The 11,847-nt window shown below is 61.3% G+C and overlaps 1 protein-coding gene across 1 annotated transcript; it reads right to left on the bottom strand.

Annotated features, from left to right (window-relative positions):
• Positions 1 to 7,768: 7,768 nt before the first annotated feature.
• On the bottom strand, positions 7,769 to 8,479 carry LOC133904536 (uncharacterized). Its single transcript, XM_062346031.1, has 2 exons — positions 8,336 to 8,479; positions 7,769 to 8,263 (listed from the first exon to the last, which is right to left on the bottom strand). Exons 1-2 carry the CDS (start codon positions 8,477 to 8,479, stop codon positions 7,769 to 7,771), a joined length of 639 nt encoding a protein of 212 aa, XP_062202015.1.
• Between the last annotated feature and the right edge of the window lie 3,368 nt (positions 8,480 to 11,847).

Raw genomic sequence — 11,847 nt, 5'->3', positions numbered from 1 at the left:
ATCCGCCAGTCCAGGCGGCGGGGGAAACCCCGGAGGGCCGTTGGCTCCAGGAAGTCGCCGCCCTGGTCAACACTGCTCGCCGCCAGGTGCTGGCCGAGAGCTCTCGCGCCACCACCCAGCGTGGCGCCGCTGGGACCGGCCCATCGTCAGGTGGCGCTCGCGCTGGCGAAGGAGCCTCCAGGCGGAGCGCCGCCCCCCTGGCTGCTTCCGGAACCCAAGACCTCCGCTTACACCTCAATGAGCGGAGGGGCATCGAAGACGCGCGCGTCACTCTCGAGCGCCAGCGGGAGACCAGGCAGGAGGCTGAAGCTGAGGACCAGGCTTCCTCTTTGCCGGCCTATGATCGCTGGCCCTCCCCGGCTCGTCGGCATTCACTGCCTAAGGGCACCGCCTGCGCCACAGGGTACGGCACCGGCTGCCGTGCCTTCACTAGTGAGCTCCGCCGGGTCAAATGGCCCACCAAGTTCCGCCCCGAGCTGCTAGAGAAGTACGACGGGTCCATCGACCCCGTCGAGTTCCTCCAGATATACACCACCGCTGTCCAGGCAGCTGGTGGCAGCGAAAAGGTGATGGCTAACTACTTTCATGTTGCCTTGAAGGGCTCTGCCCGCTCTTGGCTTATGAACTTACCCCCAGGGTCTATCAGCTCCTGGGATGATCTTTGCCACCAGTTCGTGGCTAATTTTCAAGGCACATTCACGCGCCCCAGTTTGGAGTGCGACCTCCATGCCGTCAAGCAGCAGGAGGGGGAGACGCTGCGGCGCTTTATTCAGCGCTTCAGCCAGGTCCGCAACACTATCCCGCGGATAACCCCCTACGCTGTCATCGTCGCTTTCCGGCAGGGCGTCCGTGATGAGCGGATGCTCGAGAAGCTAGGCACGTATGAGGTAGAGACCACCGCAGAACTTTTCACGCTGGCCGACAAGTGCGCTAAGGCGGCGGAAGCTCTGGCTTGGCACGTTCCGCGCCCTGAGCACCCCGCCGCCGATCAACCAGGTTCTTCCCGCTCTGATAGGCGGGAAAAGAAAAAGAGAAGGAGGCGCGAGGCTGTCCCTGTCGAGCCGGCCCAGGGCCCTGCCCATAGGCCGGCCCAAGAGCCCGATCGCCGGCAAGCACGTCGGGCGGCCACTGACAGACGGCATGCGCCCGTGAGAGCCCCGGCCAGGGCCCCTCCTAGGGCTCCGGCTCCCGCAAGGGCTCCGGCCCCCGCCCGGGCTCCCGCTCTAGCAAGGGCCCCCGCTCCTGCAGGGCCCGAGCCAGGCAAGTGGTGAACGATGCACCAGACCAGGTGCCATGACCTCATGGAGTGCCGCACGGTCAAGGGCCTCGTCGAGCAGCGCCAAATAGACCGTGACGAGCTCCGCGGGGGTGGCGACGATGAAGCCGCCCCCAGCAACACAGAACTTGGCTTCCAGGAGCCTGAGCACACTGTTGCCTTCATCGACGGAGGCGCGTACACTCCCTCCTCCCGCCGCAGCGTCAAAACCATGCGGCGCGAGGTGTGCTCGACGACCTCGAGCGAAGAGGCCATAAGGCCCCTGAAGTGGTCGGACGCTTCGATCACGTTCAGCTTGGCCGATCACCACACCAGTATTGTAGGCGTGGTGCGACTACCCCTGGTAGTGTCCCCCACCATCTGCAATGTGAAGGTCAGCAGGGTGCTGATCGACGGGGGAGCAGGCCTTAACCTCCTCTCCAAGGAGGCCTTCGAGAAGCTGCAGGTGCCTTCTAGGCGCCTAAAGCCGTCGCTCCCGTTTTACGGGGTGACGCCCAGGCATTCCCTGCCCCTCGGGCAGGTTGAGTTGCCCGTGACATTCAGGAGCCGGGATAACTTCCGGACGGAGAACGTCATCTTCGACGTCGTGGAGCTCCCCCTCCCCTACAATGCCATCCTCGGGCGCCCGGCGCTCGCTCGGTTCAAGGTGGTTACGCACTACGTGTACCTCACGGTTAAGATGCTAGGCCCAGCGGGCCCCATCTCCGTGTCCACCGAGACCAGCAGCGCCGTCTCCTGCGCCGAGCAGTCATACTCGGCCTTGGTCTCAGCACGAGCTGAGGCCGAAGGTTGTCCAGGGGGCCCGGGACCCTCTACATCCAAACCCTGACTCGCTGCCGACGCCTCTGTTCCTACTAAGGAGGTCGTGGTGGGCGAATGCGCCTCCCAGGTCGTTCGAATCGGTGGTGACCTGGGTGGCAAATAGGAAGGCGCGCTCGTCACCTTCCTCCGGGCTAACACCGACGTGTTTGCATGGCAGCCGTCTGACATGCCCGGGATCCCTAGGGAGGTGATCGAGCACCACTTGGCTGTGTGTCTGGACGCACGCCCGGTGAAGCAGAAGGTCCGGCGGTAGGCGCCCGAGCGCCAGGAGTTCATCCGGGAGCAGGTCAGCAAGCTCCTTGACGCTGGATTTATCCGAGAGGTCCTCCACCCTGAGTGGTTGGCAAACCCAGTTATCGTCCCGAAGGCCAACGACAAGCTCCGCATGTGCGTGGACTACACCGATCTAAAAAAGGCTTGCCCCAAAGATCCTTTTCTTTTGCCCCGCATAGATCAAATTGTAGATGCAACCGTGAGATGTGATCTTTTGTGTTTTTTAGATGCAAACTCTGGTTATCACCAGATTCACATGGCCATAGGGGATGAAGAAAAAACTGCTTTTACCACTCCGGTGGGGAGTTATTGCTATGTGTCGATGCCTTTTGGTTTGCACAACGCTGGGTCTTCTTTCCAGCGCGCTATCCGCATCACCCTTGATTCGCAGGTTGGCTGCAACGTTGAGGCCTACATTGACGATCTCGTGGTCAAGTCCCGAGACCACGCCACCCTGCTCGAAGACCTTGCCGAGACTTTCAACAGTCTCCGCACCACCCGCCTGAAGCTCAACCCCGAGAAGTATGTCTTTGGGGTACCTACGGGCAAGCTCCTCGGTTTCTTGGTTTCCAGCCGAGGGATCGAGGCCAATCCAGAGAAGATCTGGGCCATCGAGCAGATGCGACCCCCGGCTCGACTCAAGGAGGTCCAGCATCTCGCCGGCTGCATGGCGGCCCTCGGGCGCTTCATCTCCAAACTTGGGGAGCGGGGGCTCCCCCTCTTCAAGCTTCTGAAGAAGACCGGTTGCTTCGACTGGACACCGGAGGCCGAGCAGGCCTTCTGCGATCTGAAGAAGTATCTCACCTCACCACCCATGCTGGTGGCCCCGTCTGAAGGCGAGCCACTGCTACTCTACGTATCGGCCACTCCTCAGGTCGTAAGCATGGTGCTGGTGGTGGAGCGCGATGAGTGCACGGGGTCAGGTGCTGGGTCCCAGCTCCCAGTCACCCCCGGGCACTCCCCCGTCCTCGTGGCTCCTCCCGAGCAGGGGGTCAAGCCCAAGAACTTGGCTTCTCCCAAGCAGGGAGTCGAGCCCGAGCACTTGGCTCCTCCCAAGCAGGGAGTCGAGTCCGAGCACTTGGCTCTTCCTGACCAGGGAGTAGAGCCCGAGCACCCGGTCAGCCCTGATCACGTCGCCGAGCCTGGGAGCTGTAGCAGGCCCTCAGACGAGGCCGCAATCCAGGCCCGCCGGGTACAGTGACCGGTGTACTTCGTCAGTGAAGTCCTCCGGGAGGCCAAAACAATGTACCCCCAGGCGCAGAAGCTGCTCTACGCCATGCTCATCGCTTCCCAGAAGCTGCGGCACTACTTCCAAGCGCACAAGGTCTCGGTGGTTACCACGTACCCACTGGGGCCCATCCTCCGGAACCGAGAAGGCACCGGGCGCGTAGTCAAATGGGCGGTGGAGCTGGCGGAGTTCGACCTACATTTTGTCAGCCGCTAGGCGATCAAAAGTCAGGCGCTCTCTGACTTCGTGGCAGAGTGGACGCCCGTCCCTGAGGTCGTCCCAGAAGAGTTCTCTACACGTCCCGGGCATAATGCGCCCGGGTACTGGATCATGCATTTCGATGGTTCCCTCTCGCTGAAAGGCGCGGGGGCCGGAGTGGTTCTCACCTCCCCAATGGGTGAAGAACTCCGATACGTCGTGCAGCTGCAGTTCCGCGCATCCAACAACACGGCGGAATATGAGGGCCTCATCGCCGGCCTCCGAGCCGTGGTGGGCCTTGGGATTCGTCACCTCCTGGTCAAGGGAGACTCCCAGCTGGTGGTCAACCAGGTATCTAAAGAGTACCAGTGCACGGATCCTCAAATGGCGGCGTACGTGGCAGCAGTCAGGAAGCTGGAAAAGCATTTTGACGGCCTGGAGCTGCGGTACATCCCTCGCCACGACAACGCTCGGGCCGACGACCTCTCCCGCCTGGCCTCCTCCCGTGCGCGTGTCCCTGCCGGAGTCTTTGAAGAAAGACTCACACGGCCTTCCGTCCTGCCTGCCGAACAGGACGAAAGGGAAACCTCGAGCTTAATTCAGGGGACCCCGGCGGCGCCCTCAGTGGGAAGCCCCGACAGGGTGCCGCCATCCGGCGAGTGCACTGCGCTTGCTGATTGTTCTCAAGATGCCTCGTGGATGGACGAGATTCGAGGGTACTTGAAGGAAAAGTTCCTCCCCGGGGATGAGGCTTCTGCCGAAAGAGTTGCTCGGCAGTCCAAACGCTATGCCATAGTAGATGGGGATCTCTACCGGCATAGCGCAGGCGGCATTCTCCTGAAATGCATCACCCGGGTAGAAGGCGGTGAGCTTCTCGCTGAGATCCACGAGGGCGAGTGCGGTGGCCATGCATCATTCCGCACGTTGGTCGGGAAGGCCTTCCAGCAAGGTTTCTACTGGCCTACAGCCCTCCAGGATGCTTCCGAGCTGGTCCGGCGCTGCAGAGTGTGCCAGTTCCATGCAAAGCAGATTCACCAGCCAGCTCAGGCTCTTCAAACCATCCCCCTGTCATGGCCTTTCGCGGTCTGGGGGTTGGACATTCTGGGTCCATTCCCCCGAGCAATCGGGGGCTATGAGTACCTTTACGTCGCCATCGACAAATTCACCAAGTGGCCGGAGGTGGTCCCAGTCGTCAAGGTGACAAAGAACATGGCACTCTAGTTTATCCGTGGCATCACCAGTCGATTCGGTGTCCCGAACCGGATCATCACCGACAACGGCACTCAGTTCACAAGTGCCCTGTTCGGGGACTACTGCGAAGACCTCGGCATCAAGCTCTGCTTCGCCTCTGTCGCTCATCCTCGGAGCAACAGACAGGTCGAGCGCGCCAACGTGAAGATATTGAAGGGGCTCAAAACCCGGACCTACAACATGCTCGCAAAGCACGGGAAAGGGTGGATCGACGAGCTGCCTACCGTGCTATGGGCCAACCGGACCACGCCAAGTCGCGCTACCGGGGAGACTCCTTTCTTCCTCGTGTACGGCGTTGAGGCGGTCCTCCCCTCCGAGCTCACTCTAGGCTCCCCTCGGGTGCATGCCTACTCTGAAGGCGAACAGGAGCAGCAGAGGCGCGACGACGTCGACTATTTGGAAGAGCGTCGGTGGCGTGCCGTCGTCCTAGCAGCCCACTACCAGCAAAGCCTGCGGCGCTACCATCAACGCCACGTCCAGGCCCGGTCTCTCGAGGTGGGGGATCTAGTTCTCCGACGCGTCCAGTCGCACGAAGGAAGGAATAAGCTGTCCCCTATGTGGGAAGGCCCCTTTACCGTGATCGGTGTCCCGCGAGAAGGCTCTTATCGGTTGGCTACAGAGGATGGGCAGCCGCTCCCCAACCCGTGGAACATCGAGCACCTGCGCAAGTTCTACCCGTAGATGGCCATGTTTGCAGGCTCAGGTCACCCAGGCCGGGGGCTTCCCCCCACCCAAGTTGACCGGGGGCTACCACTAACTGGGTAAGTCACCCAACCTTGTAAAAAAAATTTCAATACAGTATGTATATCAATGTGCAATCATATGTCAATTTCATTTTTTTGGATTCCATATGTTTAATCTGTCTGGTGAGGTGCTCGATTGTGCGAGAAAAATTCGCTCTCTTATTTTCCCCACTGATAAAAGAATCCCGATCGGTATGCGCGCGGGCAGTTGCGCTGACTTACGTCTGTTGTGGTAGGCTGTGGTGTTCGGTGTCGTGACAGTCTCCCGGGCACTACCGAGTCCCTGGGGTTCTCGGGTAATCCTATAGCTCGAGCCGCTCGAGTAGTCCGGAGCCTAGGCCCCAGGGGTGGGCTGTCGGTGCTCAGTCTGGTCTGTCATACCCGGGCGCCACCGAACCATAGGACCTCTGGGTTATTCCTCTGCCTGCTCTTGTCCGCCGGTCTGGGTATTCGAGAGGTCTCGGGTCGAAAACGAGAGCAGTCTATAATGAGTACCGCACTAACAGAGCGCACCAAGCAAAGAATTTCTCTATTTTTTCTCAAGTCACAGATCGACAATCAAAAGCAAAAGCAGCTCGACCGCGAGGGCCTCCGTGCCCAGGTCGCTGCTTGGCCCCAAGGGTCCTCGGGTGGTCCTACCGCTCAGGCGTGAGTGGTCGGGATCGCCTGATCCCAGGCTCCTCATGCGCCCCCTGGTGCTCGGGCGCCCCGGCCGTGGGAACCGAGTTCCCGGGCACCCCGAGCTCGGAGCGCGTGCCCCTCCTGGATCGGTTGGCCGAAAGGCTGACAGCTGTCCGGTGAGTGGTTAAATTCAGATGAATTTACATTCAATAATATTTTGTTCCCAAGTCGTCCTCGGGGGCCCTCGTACTGTAATCTGCTCGGTGAGATGGTCTCGTCGCGCACAAAACCCTACCGCGTGTCCACTTTTTCTAGAACGACAGAACGGTCCGTAGAAAGGTGTACCGTACGTGCGGTAATGTCCGATCGAAGTCTTTCATGGTGGTTGTGGTGTTCGGTCCGCTTGTAGGGCCCCGAGCAATACCGAGTCCCTGGGGTTCCCAGGTAATCCTATCGCTCGAGCCGCTCGAGTAGTCCAGAGCCTAGGCCCCAGGGACAGGCCGTCGGTGCTCGGTCCGGTCCGTCCTAAGCCCGGGCACCACCGAACCGTGGGGACTCTTGGTCGCATTCCCGCCCGCACGTGTCTCCAGTCTACTGGCTGAGTGGTCGCAAGGTGGAAAAGTGTTCACCGGTCATGGCGTGCTCCGTGCTGGATCGATCTATCTCCCGAGCAAGGAAGTTCGTGCCTTTGTCTTTTGACTTAGCCGTTGCGGACTCGCGAGGGCTTGGGGGCTGAACGCGCCGAGAAGGACGGTCAGGGCGATTTTGTTCTCGGGGAAGGAAAGGTCGGGGTCGGACCGACTGGGTACTCCTCAGGGCATCAAGTGAAAACGGCAGAAACTTCATCAAGCACTCAGAAGAATACTGGAGTTGCGACCCCAAAGAAAGGCTTCCGCTATATTCACAAAAAGGGACAGCTGTTCTGAGGGATCACTCCCATATTTACATCAAGACAAAGAAAAAGAAAAACTACAAAAGCCTACTCTAAGTCGGAGCCCTCGCCGCTGCTCCCGGGTCAGAGGTCGGCGGTGCCTCTCGCATAAAGCAGGCCGCCACTTCGGCGGCGGCGCCCCGAACTGCCTCTCGGGCGGCCTCCTCCTCGGCTTCAACCACCCCTTCCCGAGCTGGTTCCAGCGGGAAGTTTGGGTCCCGGCTTCAGTAGCAGGCCAGGACATGTTCGGCCACTACCTGGGCCAAACCACGCCCTTCCCGGGCGGCGAGTTCCTGGACGGCCTGGGGCAGCGCCTCGAGGCGCTGGCTGATCCTCTGGAAACCGAGGGCAACCTGGCCGGGGCCAGCCACCTTCATCTCCACGTCGACTCGCCCAAGCCCAGCCGCCCTCACGGACCTCCGCATCTATCGAAACATGTCTTCCATCATCCGCTTCACATTGGCCCATTCGGTCTCGGCGGCCTCGAGCTCCTCCGTCGCGCGCCGCAGCCGCTCCTCGAAGCCCTGTCCCCCGGCCGCGCAGGTCGCCTGGGCTTCATCCCGCTTCACCCGCTCCGCAAGGGCGGAGAGGGCCTGCTCGCAGGCGGTCAGCTCGGACTCCCACTTGGAGGCCCGCTCCTCCCAAGCGGCCGCGGCCAACACCTCCTCAGCGGCCTCCGTCTCCCAGAGAATCAGCAGTTCCTCCCGGGCTTCTAGGTCCGCTGTCGTAATGCCGACGTCGGTCTCCCTGATGGTGACCTCCTCCTCCCGGTGTTGGAGTTCGGCGTGGACCTGGTCAGCCTCGCCTTTCAGGCGGGCCAATTCATCCTGGGAGGCATCCGCCGCCCTCTCGCTGGCTAGAACCGTCTCCTCCTGCGCCTGCGCCTGCCTCTCCCTGGCAAGCGCCTCGGTGGCCTGCTGCTGCGACGCCTCAGCCAGGCGGGCGGCTTCTTCCCGTTCCCGCGCGGCCTCCGCACGGGTGCCCTCTAGGGCCTTCTGCTGCTCCTCCAGGGCGCGCCGCTCGCCCTCGTTGGTGGCGCGCGCCGCGGCGACGCGGGCCTCAAGAACGCGCCAAGACGCGGTAAGCTGCGCCCTCTTCGTGGCCAGAGCAGCGTGCTCCGCCTCCTGCTGTGTCATCTCCCCCGCCACGGCCGCCTTTAGCAGCCCGATCACCTCCCGGGCGCTTCCCAGCACGACTGGGAGGGGGTCGGCGGGCTGGCTGGGCGACGGTTGGGCGCTGGGTCCCCTGCGAGCCTCCTCCGAGGGGCTCGGGGTCCTCGAAAATTGCCATGCAGGCACCACCCACGACGAGGTTGACCGTCCTACTCTCGACGCGCTCGGGGCAGACTCAGCCGGCGCCGGCTGCTCGGGCAAGGTCGCCGCCACCCGCTCAGGGTTGGGCGGTGCCTGTGTTTCCGTCTCAGCCAGCGCGCTCGGCGGCTCTGGCTCCGCCGACCCGCTTGGCTCAGGCACGCTCGGCTCGGGGGCTGGAACCGGCCTCGGCGCCTCCGCCGGCAGCCTGCAGAAGAAAAACGAAGGTTAGTCTCCAAAGCCGCTCTGGGCGAAGCATACTCACAAAGGAAAGGGGGAAAACTTATGCAGATTTGGGTCCTCTATATTGCCATCTCGATGCCGGGATCCTGTACCCTGGGCCCGATGACATGGGCCCGGAGTCCTCCCTCCTCCTCTTCAGCGGGGGGCTCTGCGGGGCTGCCGTGCGGTCTCCGGGCTCCAGACCAGACCCAAGCAGATCAAAGTCTGGTTCCAGAACCGCAGATGCCGCCCCCCGCCGACGGCCCCGCGCTGGACGACTGACCGCCCCGGCCTCCCTCCTCGCCAGGCGACAGCGACGGCGGGGACACCGACGCAGGAACAAAAGTCCGGGGGCGCTTCCCTCTGTCCCCCGGCGCTATCGCCGCCCCACTGTCGGCGGCGCCTCCTCCTCCGGTTTGGTGGCTGCTGCCCGCAGCAGCCCCACCGCTGGCCTGCGGCTCGCCGCTTGCGGCGCCCGGGCCACCAGTCTGCGCCGGATCGCTTGCGGCCTCCTCGCCAGCTGCCTCGTCCGCTCCGGGGATCTGAATGGTCCCGGGGTTTCGGCGCCTTGAGCGTTGAACTCCGGCAGCTTCGCCTGCAGCGCCACCCAGTCCGGATTGGCGCAGAGCGCCATCTCCTTCCACGGGAGCTCTGCCCGGCTCAGGTCGTCCACCCCGATCACCACCCAGAGCAGGCCCTTCAGCGTTGGCCTTCCCAAGTCCCACTCCTCACCGATTTGGGTCCGGGTGATGTCCTGGGGGCTGGTGTAAAACTAGCAGGGCCGGGCCCGCTCCCGCAGGGGCGCCAGGCGACAGCGCAGGTAGTCCGCCACCACCATTACCGAAGTAAGCCCGGCCTGGCACAGGAATTCGATGCGCTCCAGCACCGGCGCCATCCGCGCGTCCATCTGCGGCGGCGCTTCCTAGGTCACCTTCTGGGGTTCCACCGCCATCTCTGGCAGAGTCAGACGGTCGTGGGGGCTGGCGTCGATGTAGAACCAGTCGCGCCGCCAGTCCTCCCACTTGCTTCCTAGCACCTGGGGAATGTATTGCTCCCCCAGGCCGTCCCGTAGCTGAAAGTTGTAGCAGCCGGCGACGTCCGTGGTGGTGAAGCCCCTCTTCTTCTCGGCCGACCGTAGCACGAAGAAGTGCCAGAAGAGCGTCACCGTCGGCGGCACCCCCACGAACATCTCTCAGAGGTGGGCAAAGACCGCCAGGATGACGACAGAGTTGGGGCTGAGATGCACCAAATGGATCCTGAACGTCTCCAGGACCTGAAGGAAGAATGCTGAGAATGGCAGCACCAGCCCGACCGCCACGAAGGAAGTGAAGAGGATGATGCGCCCCGGGTAGTTTGTCGCCGGCAGGAAGCTCACCGGCGTCACCACCGAGGCCCCCCACTGGCCCTCGGGGACCATCAGCTTCCGAACCCTGTCCGCCGCCTCCTCGTTCACCAGGCGGGACTCCGGCAGTACGCCGTCGGGAGTCCTGTTGCTGCGGCTCCCTCCTGCTCTTGACATCTCATCGGGGTGGGGGATGATCGGATCGAGTTGGGAGGCAAGTTCAACAACCAGGATCGTGCTGGTCCATCCAACGCGGTCAATAGATAGTTGGTCATTACCTTGTTATCACCGCCCGCCTCTTGAATAACATTGATATAGATCTGTAGCCACTCATTAGGATTGAGCTTTCCGTTGTATTTTTGGATCAGACCCACTTTGAACTTCTCAGGTCACCGTATCGACCGAAGGTCAGGTGTGAAGGCTTTGCAACCCCCATCAAACTCTTCAAGAGACAGGGGAGGAGGACTGTCATGCATGTTCCTTTGAACAAGGGAGTCACGTCGATCATCCCGTCCTGGAAATCCGCGTCAGTCGTCCGCACGGCGTTCCTCACGACGGTTGTCTATCACTCTCTGTAGATCGTGCTAATCGTGAGGGATGCGGTTTCCCAAGTTTTCATGGTTCCTGCACCTACGAATAGGGTAGTTACAGCCTAGCCCGCAAGACTGCACTTGACCCTGACCGCCCGAGCTTCTTGTCTGTGATTCCTCAACTCGGGGATGTCCGCATCCGTGGCTCCTCAAACAGGCACCTTGCCGACTCGGGTGCCTTGAGCTGTCAAGGTTATTTACTCGAGCAGCCTAGATCTAAACCACGTTGAGTAAAGTCTTCACTTGATTGAGCATTGGTGTTAAAGGATTCGGCGTATCCAACTCGGGGGAAGAATCTTAGAATCTGATGAGCACCCTACACGTTAGCCTCTGGAGTACTAAAGACACCACTGCCGAGGCTTGGCTGCGGCTGAGTCGATGAAGCCTCATGACGGTTGTCCTGAGAGTATTCGTTCCTTGTTCTCAGAATCGGTGCTGGCGGAGGGGTACCCACCAAAAGTCGACGTTGAAGACCAGATGGCACCTGACCTCTTGCAGTCCATTGATGATTAGTAGTATTAAGGGCAAACTAGGCTCCAGCCATAGACGTTCCTGGTGGTATATCTCCATCGAGGCCTGCGCCGTGGGCGGCGGCTGCCGCTATTGGGTCCGTGGGAATCTCGGAGCATTGTTCTCTACTGCATTTTGATCTACCGCCATTGGGTCATCGGGTGGAGCTTCGACTCCTCGAGCCATGAAACAAATCGATTTGTTCGGTTGTGCTGGTTGTCGACCGAGTTGTCGTTGCCATCTCTTGATCCTCACCCTCGCTGTCGGTATCTATGCACTGGAGAACTTTAGGCTCCTTGGGATCCCAGTCGAGATGTCCCACCTCATGGTATGTGTCCAGTGGGCTGGACTTGAGAATACCAGTGTGGATTAGTCTACCTTGATTGTCCCAGTAGAAAACCATAGCTCTGAAGAGGATCTCAGATCTGGCAGGAGGCAATGAGTAGATGGCTTCCGCTGACTCGAAGTGGTCATAGAAACCGTTGTCAGAGAAGCCTGCGCGGATGTGAACTCGAGACATGATCAATCCC

Source organism: Phragmites australis, chromosome 22 (genome assembly GCF_958298935.1).
Source record: "Phragmites australis chromosome 22, lpPhrAust1.1, whole genome shotgun sequence".
Classification (NCBI taxonomy): Eukaryota; Viridiplantae; Streptophyta; class Magnoliopsida; order Poales; family Poaceae; genus Phragmites; species Phragmites australis.
This window is presented reverse-complemented; position numbering and strand designations above follow the sequence as displayed.

Coding starts and splice junctions, on each gene's coding strand:
- LOC133904536 (XM_062346031.1), bottom strand. CDS start 8,479: ATGACACAGCAGGAGGCGGAGCACGCTGCTCTGGCCACGAAGAGGGCG. Junction 8,264..8,335: donor CCCTGGAGGAGCAGCAGAAG/GCCCTAGAGGGC, acceptor GAGGCGTCGCAG/CAGCAGGCCACCGAGGCGCT.